The sequence below is a fragment of the Oncorhynchus clarkii genome, chromosome 10 (genome assembly GCF_045791955.1).
Source record: "Oncorhynchus clarkii lewisi isolate Uvic-CL-2024 chromosome 10, UVic_Ocla_1.0, whole genome shotgun sequence".
In the NCBI taxonomy this organism is placed as follows: Eukaryota; Metazoa; Chordata; class Actinopteri; order Salmoniformes; family Salmonidae; genus Oncorhynchus; species Oncorhynchus clarkii.
In genome coordinates, this window is record NC_092156.1 from 25,212,120 (window position 1) to 25,234,533 (window position 22,414).

The 22,414-nt window shown below is 42.5% G+C and overlaps 1 protein-coding gene across 2 annotated transcripts; it reads right to left on the reverse strand.

Annotated features, from left to right (window-relative positions):
• Positions 1-254: 254 nt before the first annotated feature.
• Positions 255-22,088, reverse strand: LOC139418163 (myb-binding protein 1A-like protein). 2 transcript variants are annotated; one of them, XR_011635280.1, is made up of 27 exons: positions 21,838-22,041; positions 21,302-21,397; positions 19,735-19,818; positions 19,528-19,602; positions 17,474-17,581; positions 16,197-16,387; positions 15,847-16,014; positions 15,420-15,537; positions 14,931-15,220; positions 14,739-14,849; positions 12,263-12,388; positions 11,855-12,061; positions 11,662-11,770; positions 11,400-11,487; positions 10,986-11,149; positions 10,700-10,822; positions 9,348-9,479; positions 8,919-9,092; positions 8,543-8,700; positions 4,357-4,576; positions 3,902-4,033; positions 3,706-3,774; positions 3,392-3,505; positions 3,071-3,175; positions 2,847-2,971; positions 490-2,054; positions 262-447 (listed from the first exon to the last, which is right to left on the reverse strand). XR_011635280.1 is itself a non-coding variant. In XM_071167417.1 (26 exons), the coding sequence occupies exons 1-26, from the start codon at positions 22,039-22,041 to the stop codon at positions 1,739-1,741; spliced, it is 3,807 nt and encodes a 1,268-aa protein (XP_071023518.1). In that variant the 5' UTR covers positions 22,042-22,088; the 3' UTR covers positions 255-1,738. The 2 variants fall into 2 exon arrangements, 1 of the variants encoding a protein (XP_071023518.1); XM_071167417.1 differs by having other exon boundaries at positions 255-2,054; positions 21,838-22,088.
• Between the last annotated feature and the right edge of the window lie 326 nt (positions 22,089-22,414).

Consider the following 22,414-nt stretch of genomic DNA (forward strand, 5'->3'; position numbering starts at 1 on the left):
TAGTATTGCACTCAGAATATGCTGTAGCCTACACAGGACCGTTTCTGTTAAAACAGTAGAACATTTGGTTGGATGACACTAAGACTGGTGAGGGCACCATGGAAATGTAACATCTCCTTTTTCTCATTTCCAACCCAGTACCCAGACTCTAACCACTCTAGCTGCACGTGTGCAAACTGCAGATAGACAGGCTCAAGACCCTGGTAGGATTATTATCTTGAAGATAATCTGAGCTGTTGATATGCAACGTTGTCTCAAAGAAAATGTTTATTTAGATTTCATTAAGTATCTCGTGGAGCAGCTAACCAAATTCCGCACAATTTTAACAATCAGACCTGACCTCTCCTGTTGGATGAGGCAGAGTCCCAGACCCTCAAGTCGCAGCGTGATGACATTTTTTTAACTAGGCAAGTCAGTTAAGAACAAATTCTTATTTTCAATGACGGCCTAGGAACAGCGGGTTAAATGCCTGTTCAGGGGCAGAACGACAGATTTGTACCTTGTCAGCTCGGGGGTTTGAACTTGCAACCTTCCGGTTACTAGTCCAACGCTCTTAACCACTAGGCTACCCTGCCGCCCCGACATAAGAATGGGGTACACACCTGTTAGATATGAGGCACTTTCATGTGCTTCTTACAGTAAATAACACTATAGTCAAGAGTACCAGGAACTCCTGTCCAGTAAAATGTCTCTTGAGATCACCGCATACAAGAAGCTCCTAGACAGTGAGGAGGGTCTCATACATCACCCACAACCATTTAAGAATTGATTGAAGTTCTACATCTGTGATGTGTATCATTTCAGACTGAAGTCTGACACGGTCATGCTGGCTCTGGAGGCAGCAGCTACATGTCCTCCAGCCTGAGCACAGCTCCCATCTCTATGAACTAGTATTGTGTATCCTGAAAAATTATTTGAATAGGTAATCAAATGTCAAGATGCTGTACTTATCTTTCTATTTGGGGTTGAGGTACAAGGCAGACCCTTCCTCATTCAGTCTCAATATACTGAGGACAGACCAGAGAATCAGCTCCATAGGGTTAAGATGGAACCTTGTTTTGGCAGGATTACTAACAAATAGCAACCCAATAAAGTCAACACTGTCCCAAATTCTGTTCTGTGACTTACTGTATGAAGTGTTTCATATCAATAAAAGCACTGTGATGTACCACATTCAATGGGCTTGAGGTCAGGATTCATGCAATGTTCCCTCATTTGGGGAGCTCATTCAAGGTAAACTTTGGTAATACTAGTTCAAAGGCTTGAACACTCCAGAGAACCTAAGGTGTAGGGGGGAAGCAAAGATTACAGAGACAATCTAGCACTGTCCACAAACCTCTCGCCATGACTTTATGAAAAGTTACAAAACCAGAGCGTGAGGCCCCATCTCCACATCAGGTGATACAACACATTTAACATATCAATAAAAGCATTACCATGTACCACATTCAATGGGCTTGAGGTCTACTAGCATAATGCCAAAAGGTCAGGATTCACACCATGTCCACTATGCATCTTTTAAAGGCAATGTTCGGGGAGCTCATTCAAGGTAACCGTTGCATGCCTTTAAATGTGCATAACCTGATTGAATCCTAGCCAATTACATCTTGTTAGGTTAGAGACAATCTAGCACAGGCCATAAACCTCTCACCCTGACCTTATGAAAAATGTATAAACAGAAAAGTTACAAAACCAGAGTGAGGCCCCGTACACACATATACAGTCTAGATAGTTGACTTTATTCTCTGCCTCCCTGCTGCTTCTTTTTCTTCTGTTTGATTGCAGACTGTGTCATCTTGGCCTTCTTGGCCAGCCCCTGTCCAGGTGTCTCTTCTCCTGGCTGTTTCTTATTTTTGTTCCTTTTCTTCTTTCCTTCCTCTGGTTTCCCCAGGGGGACCTTGTTGGCATCTGCTGCCCCTTTCTCAGAGACAGGCAATTGCTTCTTGCGGTTCTTTCTCTTTTTGGTTTCGGGCAGGAATCCTTTCTTCTTCTTGGGAGCGGTCGGCTCAGCCTGGTCCTCCTTGGTTTTCCTGATCCTGTCCCGTTTGGGCTTTCTGTTAAAGATGGAGCCACAAAAACGTGGTATTAGAGCAGAGGTTCTCAAAATAAATGTTAGTAGTAATAAAAAAATGAATAATGTAGTTTACAATGTATGAGGCTGGTGAGCAACATGGGATATTGGTATCCACAAACGGCAGTTTTAAAGCTTAAATTAGTCCAAGTTCTCTCTGCCTCATGGCAAAATGTGTAGAATTGCATGAAAGTAGCTTAAACTGCAAAATTTTCTCTCCGATGCCAAGAGGCAGGCATTTACAATATTCCTTCCCAGGGCCCGAGACTAGGTTTGTCTGGCCATTCACTGCCGAAGTCATAGTAAAACTCCTTGTATCTCACTCGAGTTGTTCTGAATATGACGGGGTTCCTGATGAATTCGCGGCAGGTAGCCTAGCGGTTAAGAGCGTTGGGTCAGTAACCAAAAGGTCGCTGGTTCGAGGCCAAGAGCAGACTAGGTTAAAAAAATCTGATGTACACCTGAGCAAGCCACTTAACCCTAATTGCTCTTTTAAGACTCTGGATGAGTGTAAAAAGGGGTCCCCTACCCCAAAAAGTTGGAGATCCCCTTGAAGGACAACTAACCAACCTGCTCTATGGGCATACTGCCACTGCAGCTCTTACCAATTATCTGAAATAGTGGAAAGTATCAACATTGCTCACATCCAACAACAAAAAAACCTGTCAAGTAGGCCTCAATGATTATATGTTACTATGAGTATTGTTGGTACATTTAATTCCTTATGATATGGTAGTGTAACTGCAGACAGTGATCATGTGGCAGAGTTACTCACATGACTCCAAAGTGTTTCATGACAGCCCAGTAGGTGTCCTCCATCTGCCCTGTCTTTTTGAAGCCCAGAACCTCTCTCATGGACTGAAGAACCTTCTTGAGGGGCTCCAGAGCCACAGACAGTTTCTGTAAAAAACACAGGAGACAAAGGTAGGTCAAAGAACCTACAAAAATCCTCCCATGTTAGTAGGACAGGGAAATGTGGTGAAATTAGAGTTGGTTTACCTGCTGGTTGACATTTTTGACCAGGAACAGCCCAAGCTCCAGGGCTTTGACCAACTTCTCCTGGACCACCTTGTTCTTAGCGGTCTCAACTACAGTCTCCAGACTCTGAGGAGAACAACATCCACAACCATATCTGTAACGTCTTCTAAAATCGACAGCCCAGGGAGAGAGAGGTGATTTATCATCTAAGACAAACCTATAGATTGAACTGCATAAAAAACAATTGCTAGTTGATCTGAGTGTGATGTAGAGATTGATTCCTATGGTTTGCAGTTTCACGTTCTCTAATGTCTAAGCTTGGGTGAGGTGTTTGATGCCTACCGCTGCCACCTGGCCCACCGCCTTCTGAAGCAGCCCTGCCCAGGGGTCGCCCGCCAACAGCTGCTGTACCTCCCTGCTCTGCAGCCCCCGGAGCACCATGGCACTAGCCTGGCTCTGTGGAACACAAAGTCAAACCCTCAATGTGCAGATGTTATTCTACAGATCAGTGGTATTTACCATCAGGCTGAAAGGATAATTGGCTGGGAAGAGTTATGCTAGTCATTGTTTTAAAAGTGGAGCTGGTAGAAGTTGACCCATGGTTAGATGCTTATTTTTACTCCTAATTGTTGAGGTGAGGAGCCTGCTAGTCTTACTTGTTGGTGTTCTCTGATTCCTATTGTGATGTGTTCCACTGCAGTCTCCAATAGGTTCACACACAGAACCTACACACAACAGAAGATAATCACGGTTACACCAGCCACAAGAGGAAAATAATTATACATCTTCAAGTGTTTATACAGTCCCTTGAGGGTAGTGTAGATAGAATAAGAGTTGTTGCCGTTGTCTCACAGGGAAGCGGGTGAAGAGGTCGATGAACATCAGACCTGACAGAGGGCTCTTCCTGCGTGTCATGAAGGAGCGCAGAGCCCCTTTAAAGATGTCAGACACCCTCTCCACGTCCACGTTACCCATGAACCTCAACTGCAGCACAAGGAGATTTCAGCATATCAACAGGTTGGTTTTACACAAAAGACACAATAATAGTAAATACTCAGCGTACATTCAGGTTGGTAAAGAGACTATTTTATTTTTATTTATTTTTTACCTTTATTTAACTAGGCAAGTCAGTTAAGAACAAATTCTTATTTTCAATGACGGCCTAGGAACAGTGGGTTTAACTGCCTGTTCAGGGGCAGAACGACAGATTTGTACCTTGTCAGCTCTGGGATTTGAACCTTTCGGTTACTAATGCAATGCTCTAACCACTAGGCTACCCTGCTGCCCCTAACCACTAGGCTACTTACCTCCTCAGTTGATAGAATTGTCTTGCCGTCTGCGGAGGCCCCGGGCACCCCCCCTCTCAGCACCTTGACCAGGTACAGAGATGCACTGAAGAAGTAGAGTGACACTGAGGAGTCCGAGAGCTTCTGGGCTTTGGTCATGAGTTTCTCCAGCAGGTCGTGGAGCTCCCCCTGTCTGTCACCTACGGTCTTACAGTACTGCTTGGCCCGGCATAGCTGGTTCCTGGGGGAGTAGAGGATAACGTTACTGACTGATCAGTATGGCAGAATAATACTGGAAAACTTGACAGGAATAGCTCAGTCTTCAATGAAGCTGCATCTGACAAGCTGTTCTATATAGGTGCATAAAGAAGTAAAACAAATCCTGGCTTACATCTATTACATAGCTTGGTGCTTTGTGTTAATGAGTTTTAATACCGTTAACACTATTATACATGGCTCTAATGCACTGACATTTGGGAGCACAATAAAAGTATTTGATGAGTGTTTGTTTTAATGACAGGAAATCACTAAAAGTTCATTAATAAACTGTATGAGGGTTCCATGCTCAATCAGGCACAATGTACTCTCATGAGTCACTTGTGAGAGAAATGTTCAGCTGCCCCTTTAAGTTAGAGGTAGTAGTCGTGGCCAAAAGTTGAGAATGACAAATATTCATTTTCAAAGTCTGCTGCCTCAGTTTGTATGATGGCAATTTGCATATACTCCAGAATGTTATGAAGAGTGATCAGATGAATTGCAATTCATTGCAAAGTCCCTCTTTGCCATGCAAATGGACTGAATACCCCAGAAACATTTCCACTGCATTTCAGCCCTGCCACAAAAGGACCAGCTGACATGTCAGTGATTCTCTCGTTAACACAGGTGTGAATGTTGACGAGGACAAGGCTGGAGATCCCTCTGTCATGCTGAGAGTTCGAATAACAGACTGGAAGCTTCAAAAGGAGGGTGGTGCTTGGAATCATTGTTCTTCCTCTGTAAACCATGGTTTCCTGCAAGGAAACACATGCCTTCATCATTGCTTTGCACAAAAAGGGCTTCACAGGCAAGGATATTGCTGCCAGTAAGATTGCACCTAAATCAACCACTTATCAGATCATCAAGAACTTCAAGGAGAGCGGTTCAATTGTTGTGAAGGCGGCTTCAGGGCGCCCAAGAAAGTCCAGCAAGCGCCAGGATAGTCTCCTAAAGTTGATTCAGCTGCGGGATCGGGGCACCACCAGTAGAGAGCTTGCTCAGGAATGGCAGCAGGCAGGTGTGAGTGCATCTGCACGCACAGTGAGGCGAAGACTTTGAGGATGGCCTAGTGTCAAGAAGGGTAGCAAAGAAGCCACTTCTCTCCAGGAAAAACATCAGGGACAGACTGATATTCTGCAAAAGGTACAGGGATTGGACTGCTGAGGACTGGGGTAAAGTCATTTTCTCTGATGAATCCCCTTTCCGATTGTTTGGGGCATCCGGAAAAAAGCTTGTCCAGACAAGACAAGGTGAGCGATACCATCAGTCCTGTGTCATGCCAACAGTAAAGCATCCTGAGACCATTCATGTGTTTGGTTGCTTCTCAGCCAAGGGAGTCGGCTCGCTCACAATTTTGCCTAAGAACACAGCCATGAATAAAGAATGGTACCAACACATCCTCCGAGAGCAACTTCTCCCAACCATCCAGGAACAGTTTGGTGACAAACAATGCCTTTTACAGCATGATAAAGCACCTTACCATAAGGCAAAAGTTATAACTAAGTGGCTCGGGGATCAAAACATCAATATTTTGGGTCCATGGCCAGGAAACTCCCCAGACCTTAATCCCATTGAGAACTTGTGGTCAATCCTCAAGAGGCGGGTGGACAAACAAAAAAACAAATTCTGACAAACTCCAAGCATTGATTATGCAAGAATGGGCTGCCATCAGTCAGGATGTGGCAAAGTATGCTTTACAGCATACTTTACAGCATGCCAGGGTGGATTGCAGAGGTCTTGAAAAAGGGTCAACACTGCAAATATTGACTCTTTGCATCAACTTCATGTAATTGTCAATAAAAGCCTTTGACACTTATGAAATGCTTGTAATTATACTTCAGTATTCCATAGTAACATCTGACAAGCAGCAAACTTGGCGGGAATTTAATATTTGTGTCATTCTCAAAACTTTTGGCCACGACTGTATATAGGGATGCGGTACCATTTGGGACAAGAGGAGGAATGATTGGAAGCTATGAATCCACTTGTATTGTTCTCTAGCGTATGTTACTGTATCTGTAGCCTTTCAGTCATTGTGCTAACACTAGTTTGCATTGGCTCGCAAAACTACCTTTGACTTCCTGATAGGACATATCTAACATCACACTCTGAACTCTTGTTTGATATCATTTTTTGTATGACGAGTGGGGATGCATTCTGTACTCAGTCAATGATTTTGATATGCAGGATTCATACACATTATGACTTAACCAAATTTCCATGATCAACAATTGGAGGCGTCTCCATGTACATATGGCACCCTCAGTAATTACTGGGACAATGACACGTTGTTTTGGCTCTGTACTCCAGCACTTTGGATGTGAAATGATATAGTGACCATGAGGTTAAAGTGCAGACTCTCAGCTATACATTTTAGGGTATTTTAATCCATATCGGGTGAACAGTTTAGAAATTACAGCACTTTTTGTTCATAGTATTGGGACAAATTAATTTGTGTATTAAAGTAGTCTAAAGTGTAATATTTAGTCACATTTCTAGCAGGCAATGATTACATCAAACTTGTTGTTTGCATTTGTTTTGGTTGTGTTAGACTATTTTGTGCCCAATAAAAATGAATGGTATAATAATAATGTATTGTCATTGGAGTCACTTCAAATTGTAAATAAAATATAATATGATTGTAAACACTTTTATATTAAAAGCACACGCTACCATGACTGATAGTCCTGAAAGAAACGTGAATAAGGATGGAGTGAGAAAGTTAGACGCACAAATATCATACCCACTCAAAAATCCTAATCTCCCCTGTTGTTGCAATGGTGAGACGTTAGCATGTCTGGGGGGTGACATGTGAGCATCTAACGTTCTCACTTATCGTATCATTACAAATCCAAAGTGCTGGAGTACAAAGCCGAAACAAAAATGTCACTGTCCCAACAATTACAGAGGGCACTGTATAAAAAAAGTATGCGTAATGTGGTATCGACACAGGGAGGCTGCTCTCTGATCCCATGACATTGAGCAAGGCACTTAATCCCCCCCCAAAGTAGAACCCCTGCTAGGCAACTGTATGAAACACATGTGGTCAGCCCTCAGTGTGGAGAGCTACTGGGTGTTCAGGCTCTTGATCAAGCCCTTTAATAAGGTCTGGTTGAGCAGTTAATTTCTAAACTGTGATTTGTTAGAGGGGGACAGGAATAAAAACCTGCACAACCATTAGTTCTCCTGGAGGATGGTTGACCACCCTTGATGTAAAACATTGCAACATTACAAATAAGTTATGCCTTTTGAAATAATTTGCTAATTCAAAATATCAAGAGGTGAAATGGCTATGGTAGGCCCACACATCTTCAGGAAATTAACCTTTTCTAGTTCAGTCATTTATCATAGCTACATTAGAGTTGTTTACTTTGCAGGCTGACTATTGTGTTACAATGTCCCATACATTGGATGCTCAAATCAACTGGAAGTATCTATAAAACAACTTTTGAAGCCACATAATCCAAAGGCAACATCTAATATTTGTTTCTACAATTAAATGTTCATGATTAGATTCACAGCGATTGAACCCAATCCCAACTAATACCATGGTAACGTGAATAGTTAGTTTTGTCAAAAATAATAATTTAAATTAGTCATATGAAATGTTTAAAAGAGCAAATCAACTTTGTATGGCCTTATTTGCGAGAGTCGGTGGAACGTTTTTTGGAACATCAATACATGCTAAAAATAGCTTAACAGTTAACTAGAGGGTACAATATATGTTTTAATTGGCTACCTAGTTAATCTGTTCTCTATAATTTTTAGGCCTACCTGCTGACGCAATGTCTCTCTGTCCTTGAGCAACGGCCCACTCATCTTGCACTATGCAGGTGATGTGTGCAAACAGATGCGCAAGTGACGTTCTGATCCTGGCTCATATGTTGATTTTATTTGATAAAATATTTAAAAACTGCCTATATAAATTACTAATGGCACCAGCATGCCGTACTTGAATATGTCTGCGGCCTTGCGGAGGAAGTCCTGCTCCTGCTGGTCACTCTCAGAGCTCATGCCGCTCTCGATGACGCTGAGCAGGGGCTCCACCATGCCCAGCACCAGGGGGCTGCTGCCCTGCCTGGCCAGGAACACCTCAACCAGGTCCAGCACCTGGAACACAGCAAAGAACCAGGGTCAGCGCACCATGTACATAGGGGGGACCAGCACCAGAAGAACAAGAGGCAGTGTTAGAAATAGCACTGCTCGCAGCTATTGCAACAGTTATTAGTATGTGCCCTGAAGCCAGCACTAGGAGGAGCATTGGAAACATCACACCTTCCACTCATAGAACTCATCTCTCTATCCAAACAGATGAGACAAAAATAGACCTTGATCTTGAAGTCTCTGACGAGGGTCTTTTCCTTTTTTAGCTTGTCCTTCTCATCCTTCTTAGCCTGCATCTTCTTCTTTTGTTCAAGGAACAGCGCTGCGATGCTGCCGTCCAGCTTCATCATGGCTTCATCGTCCAGTTCGTCATCATCGCTGCCATCCTGTTCTGTGGCCTGTGACGGGCAGGAAGAAAGACCCAATCCAGTTAATGTCTAGAATACCCCGGCGCTGTGTATCAATGTCCTTTCATTTGAATCCTCCACTTTACTGAATGAGAATTTCAACCTTGAAACCACTAGAAACCTATTCGGAGACTTACTACAAAATGCATTTTTTTATTTTTTAATCAAGGCTAATAACAACCTTAGTTACCAGTAAATACAAACCCAGAGGTAGAACAGAATATCAATGACAGGAAAGACACCTACCAGAGCACCTTGGTTCTGTAGGACCTTCATCAGCTCAATGCGGAAGTTCTGATCCACCTCGCCCCCTTCCTCCATGGCCTCATCTTCACCCTCCTCAGAGTCGTCGTCTGATGCATCCGACTGTTCCTCCTTCTGAGGAAGCAAGTAATACATATATTTAAATATAAACAATCACTCTTATGGGATGCATTTTAAATGAAGGATATATTTAAGCAATAAGGCCCGGGGGGAATATAAACGGATAAGGGTTCTTAGGCACGATGTGGAGTGCCTGGATACAGCCCTTAGCCATGGTATATTGGCCATATACTAATATATCCTTCATTTAAAATACATTCCTAAACTATTCTAGAGGGCGACCGATTAAATCGGCATGGTCGATAAATTAGGGCCGATTTCAAGTTTTCATAATTGGTAATCAGCATTTTTGGACGACCATTACATTGCAATCCGCGAGGAGACTGAGGCAAGCTGATCACCTGTTACGCGAGTGCAGCATTAAAAGGACCTGGTGGCTGCAACTTATAAAAAAACAATCAATCAACCATGTGTAGTTAACGAGTGATTATGTTATTACTAGCTTGTCCTGCGTTGCACATAATAAATGCGGTGCCTGTTAATTTATCATAGAATCACAGCCTACTTCAACTTCGCCAAACGGGTGATTTAACAAAAGCGCATTCGCGAAAAAAGCACAATTGTTGCACCAATGTACCTAACCATAAACATCAATGCCTTTCTTAAAATCAATACACAAGTATATATATTTAAACCTGCATATTTAGTGAAAATAAATTAATGTTAGCAGGCAATATTAACGAGGGAAATTGTCACTTCTCTTGCGTTCAGTACAAGCAGAGTCAGTGTATATGCAGCAGTTTGGGCCGCCTGGCTCGTTGTGAACTGTGTGAAGACCATTTCTTCCTAACATTTGCATTATTTAAACCAAATTGAACATGTTTCATTATTTGAGACCAAATTGATTTTATGTATTATATTAAGTTAGAATAAGTGTTCAGTATTGTTGTAATTGTCATTATTACAATTAAATAAATACAAATATTTTTTAAATGTTAAGAACCGTTTAAATTATTTTATTATATAGACTTTTTTTTTTTTAAACGATTAAACGGTTTTGGCTTTCTTTGATCCTCCAATGAATCGGTATCGGTGTTGAAAAATCATAATCAGTCGACATCTAAACTAGTCACCAATGTAATTAGAACAGTAAACAAGTAATGTGTCATACCACAGCTTTCAACCAATCAGCATTCAGGGCTCAAACTACCCAGTTCATAATCTTTAGAATACACTTTTGTGGACGTGGTCAGGTGTGAAACAACTGATCTGACCTCGATCTCTCCTTCATCCTCCTCTCCTTTCTTTTTAATGTCTTTCTTCTTTATTTTGTCTGAGTCTTGATCATCTGTCACCACGACGGCACTGTCCTCCTCATCTTTATCTGGGTCCAGAACCTAAATACACAATGCCTCTAATTAATGGACATTCCTGTAATATATCCACAAGCACTTTTACAAATCAACTAAAGTTTTACCATCAGTGAACACAATGTAATATATCAAAACTACAGCTCTGCAACAGTAAAGTATTCTTTAGTCTATTTTAGTCTACACTTACATCCAAGATGGCGGTGAGGGCTCTGGCGGTGACGTGGGGACAGATGTTGGAGAAGACAGTCCGGCAGACGTGGCGGATGTGTCTACTGGGCTGGGACAGGAGTGAAAGCAGGATGTCCACTACCACCTCAGCCCAGTGGGGCTCCTCCTCTCCTCCTGCAGAACCTGGATCAATGGAGGACATGTGGTTACAGAGACATCACACCAAGGGCTGCCACATGAAACAGAGGGTGGTATTTATCAAACCTTACAGTCGCTGTAAACCTGTGAAAGAGTATGGAGGGGTACTAGATAGATTGTTTTCATTGTCCAATTTATGGAGGATGAGTACTTCCTTCCCTGTCAGAGATGAAGACCGGGGTGGATTGTAAAGTTTGTTGGCTCTGACACATGGCCTACGGATATGTGGTCTTACCTGTTGCCTTCTTCTTGGACTTCTTTTCTTGGGCTTTCTCCATGCAGTTCTGCAGATCCTGCATCAGGTCCACCAAATCCTCTGGAGCCTTTGCGGTACAAGCAAACACGTATACAGAAATGTGTGGGAAAAGAACAAGGTACAATTATGGATCTACATTTTTTATATATATATATATATATATATATATATATATAATCTAAAATGTCCATAATACTATAACAATGATTTTTCTTCCCTCATTTGTTAGTTAATTGCTTACCTTGAACAGGTGAATGCCAACCAGCAGGAAGAGTTGTTGGAATGCAGAGGTCTCTGGAGTCTGGCCTTTCTTAGATTTCTTCATTAGAGTCCTTACTGACGCCAGCATACTAGATATCATAACAACAGGTTCACTACTGGCTTACATTTCTTACACCAACCTTTAAATCCCCCCATCTCTACATGGTCCATACCTGTCCCAGGTCCGTCTCTGCTCAGGGCTGAAGGGCTGGGTGCTCTGGGCATACTTTGGCTGGTTGAGCAGGGCGTCGGCATACTGCACGAGGCAGTAGATCCACATGGAGCCGTCACCCGTCACACCCTGCACGTGCCTCTGGTTGCGGGCCGCCACCTCGGGGGAGTCGCCCAGCAAAGGCAGGTGGTTCATGTGCTGCAGGAGTCTGAAGGAGTTGGGAGGTTAGAGACGTGTTGATAGGGTGTGTAGAGTAACATAAATTAACTCATGCTGTGGCTTTTCATGAAATTGCCCCTTTAAAACCATACATGTTTAAAACTTAAGTGACTATTCCAGCCATGCTCTTCATATTTGACTACCCCACAGCTTGTGTTTGTTAAAGTGATAGTGTAATGTGTTAATTCACCCAAAGAAGGAGTTGATGACGACGACTCTGGTCTTCTCATCCAGGGGCACTGACAGAGTGGCTTCTGTCTCAGGTATGTCTGGGGTAGCTTTCTTAGCGTTAAAGAATGCGTGGAAAAAGACAAACCTGGTGCAATGGAGGATAAAACAATGGCTTAGCATCTATTAGGGATGTGCATCTTTCCCTTTCAAGATGATTCGATAAATGGGCTCCGATACGTTTTAGTTTGAAACAATTCAATGCACCAACATTTGTTGCATAATTTTCAATCTGATGCTGATGGAGCTGGGCTCTCTAAGCCTGATCTGTCTGAGCTGTGTGTGTATATGGTGTCTGTACTATGTAGGCACCTGAGCTGAGCCGTAAGGGAGACTGGGTATCTACCACCCCACTACCAGAGGGATGTAGCCTGTATTTTGTCTCCCCACTTTAGTTCTGAAATCACCATCGCCCACTAATTAGCTTGTCATTTTTGCAGATTACAGAAAGTGGTTGCGTTGGTAATGTATCAATATGTATTGTTTACAAATTAGCTATGAACAATGAATATATAGAACAACTTTGGATTTGTGTTGAGATAGCACATTTCAGCAGTAGGCTGAATTAATTGAGGAAAACTCAGAATTTATGAACGGCCTGTTTCGCAATTCACAACATCATTGGTGATCAAAGACAGCCAAGCCAACGTGGTGATGCAGCACCCCTCGTTTGAGGAGAACCCTGGCAGTGACCATAATACATTTGGATCCGGTTGGGGTCCGCAGACCAATGCACTCGTCTTAACTTCTTTGGGACTGGGGGGCAGTATTGAGTAGCTTGGATGAATAAGGTGCCCAGAGTAAACTGCCTGCTACTCAGGCCCAGAAGCTAGAATATGCATATAATTAGTAGATTTGGATAGAAAACACTCTGAAGTTTCTAAAACTGTTTGAATGATGTCTGTGTATAACAGAACTCATATGGCAGGCAAAACCCTGAGAAAAAAATCCAACCAGGAAGTGGGAAATCTGAGATTTGTAGGTTTTCAAGTCTTTGCCTATCCAATATACAGTGTAAATGGGGTCATATTGCACTTCCTAAGGCTTACACTAGATGTCAGTCTTTAGAACCTTGTTTCAGGCTTCTACTGTGAAGGGGGAGCGAATAAGAGCTGTTTGAACCAGGTGTCTGGCAGAATGCCAGGAGCTAAATCACACATGCGTGGCCGTGAAAGCGAGCTGCGTTCCCTTTCATTTCTAAAGACAAAGGAATTGTCCGATTGGAATATTATTGAAGATTTATGATAAAAACATCCTAAAGATTGATTATATACATCATTTGACATGTTTCTACAAACTATAATGGAACTGTTTTGACTTTGTCTGGACTAAGTGCATGCGCCTTGTGAATTTGTGAACTAAACGTGCAAACAAAAAGGAGGTATTTGGACATAAATGATGGACTTTATCAAACAAAACAAACATTTATTGTGGAACTGGGATTCCTGGGAGTGCATTCCGATGAAGATCAAAGGTAAGTGAATATTTATAATGCTATTTCTGAGTTTTGTGACACCTCTGCTTGGTTGAAAAATGGCTGTATGTTTTTCTGTGGCTAGGCGCTGACCTAACATAATTGCACGGTGTGCTTTTACCGTCAAGTTTTTTTAAAATCTGACACAGCGGTTGCATGAAGGAGAAGTTTATCTATAATTGTATGTATTACACTTGTATCTTAGATCAATGTTTATGATGAGTATTTCTGTAATTTGATGTTGCTCTCTGCACTTTCACTGGATGTTTGTTTGAGACAATGCATTTCTGAACTTAACGCACCAATTTCAAATTAGGTTTTTGGACATAAAGATAAAGTTTATCGAACAAAACACACATTTATTGTCTAACATGGAGTCCTGGGAGTGCCATCTGGTGAAGATCAAAGGTTAGTGATTCATTTTAATGCTATTTCTGTCTTTTGTGACACCTCTCCTTCTTTGGAAAATGGCTGTATGGTTTTCTGTGGCTAGGCACTGACCTAACATAATCGCAAGGTGTGCTTTCGCCATAAAGCCTTTCTGAAATCAGACACTGTGGCTGGATTAACAAGACGTTTATCTTTAAAATGGTGTATAATACTTGTATGTTTGGGGAATTTTTTTTAATGAGATTTCTGTTTGAATTTGGCGCCCTGCAATTTCACTGGCTGTTGGCGAGGTGGGATGCTAGCGTCCCACATATCCCTGGGAGGTTAAACATTTGAATCGGGAAACTGTGCGTATCGGCAAATCGCTACATTACGAATATAAACTGCCCTTCAGAATACATTGGTTGTAGTGATATAAATGTTAATATTATTACGTACATCCAACTTGGCACAGGAAAAAGATAACCCTTTGCTGCTACCACAAGTGATACCACCAAGGCATTATTTAAAATCACTTGGAGGAGCAGCAAACAGTCCAGTGACATGATGTTTTCCCTGCAGTGAGATCTCTCACCTAGCTACATCCATCACTAGATCCTCCTCTCTCTTCACCTGGTTGTTCTCCACGATGGAGGTGAGGCGCGGAATGATCCATTTCCTCAGGCGGAATATACAGTTCTCTCTCCTAAGGATAGAGACAGTCAGCAATTCATTAGAAAGGCATATATTAAGTTCTAATGTGACATACTATAAGGGTTCTACTCACTGGACTCCGCCCTCCTGGTTCTCCTTCTGCCTGCGGGTGCTGAAGTCCAGGCAGCTTTCCAGCTGGGGGTTGAGGAACATGTCTTTGAGCCAGTCCACGTAGCTCTGCAGGGCGGTGGGCCGCAGGTGCTGCACAACCCTCCAAAAGGAGGGCACCACGGGGTAGCCCTGGTTGGTGAGCAGGGAGAAGGCCACCACCACCGCCAGCTGCTTCTCCGGTTCGTCGCAGCCCTGCAGGAAGTCACCCACGTACGTCTCCATCTCGGGGGCAAACTTGAAGCGGTCTGGGAGCTGAGGGGGCGAGGTGAGCGCATACTTTTATATATTAAAAACTAACTTTTTGGATAAGTGAGCATCTTGCTACACATGTTCTGTGACTACTAACTAAGACCCCTGCAGCATTACTATGTATTTCTATGACCTGGTGCCGTCGTGAGTCAGACATTTGACCTGGTGCCGTCGTGAGTCAGACATTTGATGGGAGACTGACCTGAGCAGAGACCACGTGTTCCCCGTAGGCCCTCATCACCTCTCCATTTAGCACCTGTTTCAGCTGGACCAGGGTCAGCAAGGGCAGGGCACTGCCCAGCAGCCGGTAGCTCAGGTAACTGTGGCACAGAGAGAAGACCGCATGTTGGCACAGCTATGGACATTTGCGACAAAGGAAGGAAAACAGGAACATACACGTACATTGTGACATTGTGTGTGTGTGTGGGGGGGGGGGGGGGGGGGGGGGGGGGGGGGGGTGCTTGCAATAAATTTGAAAGATGACAGGGGAACAATTTAAAATGACAGGGGAACAATTTAAAATGACAGGGGTCTTGACAACAGCGCATAGTTCAATCATCTAATACTCAGGTTCAGGGTCCAAATGTAAGTGGGGAGCAATAGTCTTTTAACCCCAGTTCTGTGCTTACTGTGTGGGCCCTGGCTGGTCTTTTAACATTCCCTTGATTATTGTCTCCCTCCAGAAGAGCTCAAAGTTGTCCTCCTTCAGAGAGATCTGCAGCAGGTCCAGAGCCACCGCAGGCAGTAGGCGGTCCTTTTTGACAGAGCGGGCAGCCATCTTCAGTACCTCTGTTAACCTAGGGGAGAGGAAACACAGTTTTTGATTTAGTCAAAGTCAAATCAAATTTTATTTGTCACATACACATGGTTAGCAGATGTTAATGTGAGTGTAGCGAAATGCTTGTGTGTGTGTGTGTGTGTGTGTGTCACCATGACCATGGAAGAAGAAACCTAGACATAGTGGTAAAAATCTGCTCACTTAGGGATATTGTCCATGGTAATGATTGTGGAGGTGCCCAGCAGCTTCTTCAGCTTCTTGGGCTTGAGCACCTGGGGGAACTTCTGCATGGCCACCAGGAGTAGCTGCAGCTGCTCGGGGGTGCTGAAGGCGGAGGACAGGTCTGTCTGCAGAGCTCCCAGCAACACCTCCTCAAACACCTCCTCTGACGTCTGGAGAAACACAAACAACACCAAACACAAGTCATATTGACTGCACCCTTCCACACCAGGATTTATCACATTGGGACCCCATGAGTAGCAGGGTCCGACATTAAAGATGGCACATAAAATGGTGAGTAAAATCAGGGCCAGTGGATCTTGTCAGGGCCAGTAACTTCTCAGCATGTTCCAGATCAACATTTACCTGCTATGTCATAGTCCACCATTTTAAACCATTGAAGACTACACGCAGAAAAGTCATGCTATTTGAATTTGAGCCATATGACGGCCCATTCAAACACAACGATGCTACCGCTAGTCAAAACTTGTTGAGCACTCGAGCAGTACATGAGTTGATGCCTTTACACACAGCACACGCAAGCTGTCCAGAGAAAAAACAAGTGTCCATCAATATTTTGTTTACTTAACTAGGCAAGTCAGTTAAGAACAAATTCTTATTTACAATGACGGCCTACCCTGGCCAAACCCCGATGATGCTGGGCCAATTGTGTGCTGCCCTATGGGACTTCCAATCACGGCTGGTTGTGATACAGTCTGGATTCTAACCAGGGTGTCTGTAGTGACTCCTCTAGCACTGAGATACAGTGTCTTAGACCGCTGCGCCACTCAGGAGCCCCAATCTACTGGCTGAGCTTATTTATTTTAGAGAAATAGTGAACAGACTAGCAGTATGCTGGCTACTGTTGATAGTCTGCACAAAGAAAGCTACAAAAAGACACCTGGCATTCGTCTTGGCTAGCCTACTGTAGCCATGACGATATCTCTTTTGGAATGCAGAACGTCTTAAAAGGGGCAGCGTCCTATTTTGGAAAGTATGAAAAATCTTAGCTTATTAACATTTTTTAGAATAAAAAATGTATGCAATTAATACAATTCTAAAGAATGGAGTAATGACTTAGATTGCTAAATAATATTACACAACTTCAGTACCATAATAACCAGATTGCTTATTAATAGCTGAATACAGAGAGAAAGCATTCCAACCTATAGGCCCTGCATGGTCCCAATGCATTTAAAAACTACACCATATTCGGGCCAGTAGATTATTTATGAAGTAGAGCTGGCTGAGTCACTCACCTCAGACAAGATGTCCACCATGGTCTTCCTGGGAAGGTCCCGCAGGTGTTCTCTGTGAAGCGAGAGGCTCTGGAGGAGCTGGACACACTCCAGCACCACCTGCGGCTCCTGTCACACACACAGGTAAGTAAGCATACCAAACACACACTGAAAATTAGAGACAGAGCTAGGTTCCGCAGTAACAATAGATGGACATATCGACTGGGTTGGCTGACTTCACGAAAATGATGCAAGCATGACGAGGCTGGAAGGCGTGCGTTGCTATGATTCTGAATGGTCAGATAGCTAGCAACAATGACAAGAAGCAACAATGACAAGAAACTGCAATGTAGGGAATCAAAGGTGGCTCGTTTCAGCTCATTGTATCTTGCTATTGATACGTCTTGTTTTTAGTTTTTTTGACTGATGTCAGGTCTATGCTAATATGGCTACAATAAAACATTGAGATTAAATATAAATTGAACTAAAATAAAAAGCAACATGAAACAATTAACTATTTTACAGAGTTAGAATTCATATAAAGAAATCAGTCAATTGAAATCAATTCATTAGGCACTAATCTATGGATTTCATATGACAGGGAATACAGATATAATAGATATAACAATCCCCGAGCTGACAAGGTAAAAATATGTTGTTCTGCCCCTCAACAAGGCAGGGCAAGCACACCCACTGTTCCCCATTAGGCCCTCATTGTAAACAAGATTTGGTCTCAACTTACTTGTCTAGTTAAATTAAAAAATGAAATGCTGTGCAACATCTCCCATTCACATAGAGTTGATCATGCTCTTGATTGTGGCCATTGGAATGTTGTCCCACTCCTCAGTGGCTGTGAGAATTTGCTGGATATTGGCTTTAACTAGGACACGCATTCCAAACATGCTGAATGGGTGACATGTCTGAGTATTGTGGTGGGCCGGGCGCATGCTAGGTAGCCAGTTGTACCTTTTCTGTTGCACATTGGTGCGGCTGGCTTCCGGGTTAAGCGAGTGTGTTAAGTAGTACAGCTTGGCAGGGTGGTGTTTTGGAGGACACATTCCTCTCGACCTTCGCCTCTCCCTAGCCCGTACGGGAGTTGCAGTGATGGGACAAGACTAACTACCAATTGGATATCTCAAAATTAGGAAGAAAACGGGTTAAATAAATAAATAAAATGTCTGGTGAGGATGCAGGCCATGAATCCCTGGGACATTTTCAACTTCCAGAAATTGTACAGATCATTGCGACATGCGGCCGTGCATTATCTTGCTGAAACCTGAGGTGGCGGATGAGGATGAATGGCACAACAACGGGCCTCAGGATCTTGTCACGGTATCTCTGTGCATTTAAATTGCCATCAATAAAATGCAATTGTGTTTGTTGTCCGTAGCTTACGCCTGCCCATGCAATAACCCCACCGTGGGGCACACTGTTTGCATCAGCAAACCGCTTGCCCCCACGACATCATACACGTGGTCTGCGATTGTAAGGCCAGTTGGACGCATTGCCATATTCTCTAAAACAACGTTAGAGGCGGCTTATGATAAAGAAATTAACATTAGATTATCTGGCTACAGCTCTGGTAGACAGCCCTGCTGTCAGCATGGCAAATGCACACTCCCTCAAAACTTAAGACATCCGTGGCTTTGGGTTATGTGATAAAACTGCATATTTTACAGTGACCTTTTATTGTCCACAGCACAGGTGTGCTTCTTGATATGCCACACCCATCAGGTGGATGGATTATCTTGGCAAAGTAGAAATGCTCACTAACAGGGATGTAAACAAATGTGTGCACAACAGAGAAAAATACGCTTTTTATGCAAATGGGACATTTCTGGCATCTTCTATTTCAGCTCATGAAACCAACACTTCACATGTTGCGTTTATATTTTTGTTCAGTGTAGTTTACATGTTGTAAACAGTCTAAGCCAAACCCGTCTGTTTTGCCCCATAGTTCCGCACCCGTCAGTTTTGTTGCTAAACAACCAACCCGTGCTCCTCCATTATCTGCACCAAACATGGTATACTAATCTTCTCTGCCAAGCCCTTGGGTTACCTGGTGTCATTCTTACCTTTGGAAGGCGTGTGGACTGAGACAAGGCAAGCACACCAAAGAAGTTCCCAAAAGCAGCATTTCTGATGAGTTTCTGTCAACACAAGATACAGTATAAAATGGAGATCGTCATTGGCCGATTACATTAAGTTTTGTGTTAGTAAAATGACTAATAAATATTTACCATGGTACACAGCATCTAACTTTAGTCATATCACATGCTCACCTTTTTCACTGTCACCAAGTTGTGCTTCTCTTTGATTTGATCAAATGCGGTACGCAGAGATACCTCCTCAAACACGCTCAGGACCTGACAACCAAAACAATGAAAGAGAAATTATGCATAAGTCACATCATCTTCTAACATGTTATGTAATAACACCTTAATAACTCATTCCTTAGACATGTACAAAGAGACGCACGATTTTGCTGAGCCATTAGATGTATAGTAGGGTGGCCACCCACTGCCATTAGATGGTGAAAACGCACTTTGGTGATGAAATTTCACTTCCTTATGTTATAAAATAGTTTACCAAGACAAATATGATTGTTCCTGTTCTGAATCGTTCAGGGGGTCTTTTAATTCACCGTATATATATCCATAAAGTCAGATTTTGTAACCTAATACATCCGATAAGCACAGAACTGTGTTGACAGAGCAGTGCAGCTTTCTCACTGCAACTTTTGAGGTTTTTACATGTCGTCCTCTTCAATGTTTCCATAGGTTGCCAAAAAAACAACTAAATTAGCATGACACTAGCTGAATTAAATGTAAAAGGATTTGAGAATAAAAGCTTGCTGTATGCTCAGTGCTCCATTGACATTTCACAGATACGCTTGTTTTGTGCAAAATCTTTGAAGAACAGGAAAATTGCATCAATATGAAAACGGTATACTAAAATACTACATCACGTCTCAAAATCAATATTTATCTTCCCTCTATATTGTTTTATGTCCTGTGGATTCTAGAAGAATGATGAGATCAACAGGTCAGTGAGCCTGTCAGGTAGCCTTCATTCTCACACAGCATCCAGCCTAGCTGACATGGTGCTGTGCAATTTTCCTTATTTTTTCCCCCTCTGGCCATCATTGACTTAGTCACCCTAATTTTGGCCATCTTACAAGGGTAAAAACTCCAATGGAGTAAAGTACTTTAAGTTAAAAATACTTGAAAGTACTACTTAAGTCGTTTTTGGGGTATCTACTTTATTTATATATATTTTTGACAACGTTTACATTCCTAAAGGAAATAATCTACTTTTTACTCCATACATTTTTCCTGACACACAAATGTACTTGTTATATTTTGAATGCTTCGCAGGACAGAAAATTGTCCAATTCGCACACTTATCAAAAGAACATCCCTGGTCATCCCTACTGCCTCTGATCTGGCAGACTCACCAAACACAAATGTTTTGTTTTTAAATGATGTTGACCCTGGCTATCCACAAATAATTGTTTTAAAAACGAAAAAATTGTGCTACCTGGTTTGCTTAATATAAATGTACTTAAGTACATTTTATCAATTACATTTACCTTTGATACTTAAGTATTTTTAAAACCAAATACTTTGACTTTTACTCATGTAGTATTTTACTGGGTGACTTTCACTTTTGAGTCATTTTCTATTAATAACATATCTTTACTTTTACTCAAGTATGAAAAACGCCAATAACTTTGAACGGATTATAATAGCAACATGCGGTTTGGACCATTGGTTTTCTTGTAGGACTATATACACAATTAACATTGTTTTACCCATTTGTCAAAATATGCATTTTTGATTGGATTACCTGTCCCAAAGCCAAACTGAAGCCTGGCCGGGCAGCCTCTCTGGTGTGTGCCAAGCCATCCACCAGTCTCTTCAGAGTGTACTTCAGCTCATCTGACTAGAAAGGAAAAACAAGACCTTATGGCTAAATGTCAAGAACTGGATGGCTCCATAAAGTTAACATAAAATGTACGTGTGGTAGCACCTACCCCTTCCAAAGAGAGTTTGACAACTCAAATTGATAGAATTAGAGTAAGACGCATGCCAGCAATCAAAGCTCACAATTCAACCCACATGGCCATGTGTGAAATAATATTCCTGGGCATCTCCAGTAGTTAGCAACGTTAGCCTCACTAGCTAGCCATACTACTCAGCGTTTTACAGCTGTACTAATCTGGAAATTGATAACTTAATGGGTTGCTCTAAAGTGCAACACCCACGAATATCATAATGTGACAATGTGCCTAGCTAACTACGGTCGATAGTTTAGCAAAATAAGTAGGCTGTTAGCTAACTGTTAGCTAGCTAGCAACTGAGAGCAGACCCAAACACACCAACCTTTTCACTCTTCTTCAGATATTGTATGAGATTTTCAATGGCTTTCAGCCGTATATCTTGTTCAGGTTTAGCGATATCCCAGAAGAAGTCCAGGAACTCGCGGTTTTGTTGGAGAATACCCTTTGCATCCTTAATTTTTGGTCGCACTGGTTCATTTTCTATCTCCCCCATATCTAAATGCATCGTAGTGGCCATGCATGCCATGTGACAATTTGGAGAAAAACGTGCATGACCCCAGCATCTAAAAAAAAAAGTACATCTTCCGGGTTCAAAGGAAGTCCATTTTCTTCACGAGCCATCCAGCTTTTGTCAGCTCTTTGCTGGTTTACACAGGCATCCCAATTCTGACCGTTTACCCAATTATTGGCAAAATAACTGAGCGGACTGGTCAGAAAGACACATTAGTGGAAATGGATAAGAATTGGGCTGCCTGTGTAAACACAGCCGTTGTAGCCTATACTGTGGTGTATGGTGATAATGGCTACTCAGCATAACATCTTTGAACTCATGCTTCTGCAGCCTAATCGGTAACAGTTGTCATATGAAGCAAAATATACAGTACCAGACAAAAGTTTGG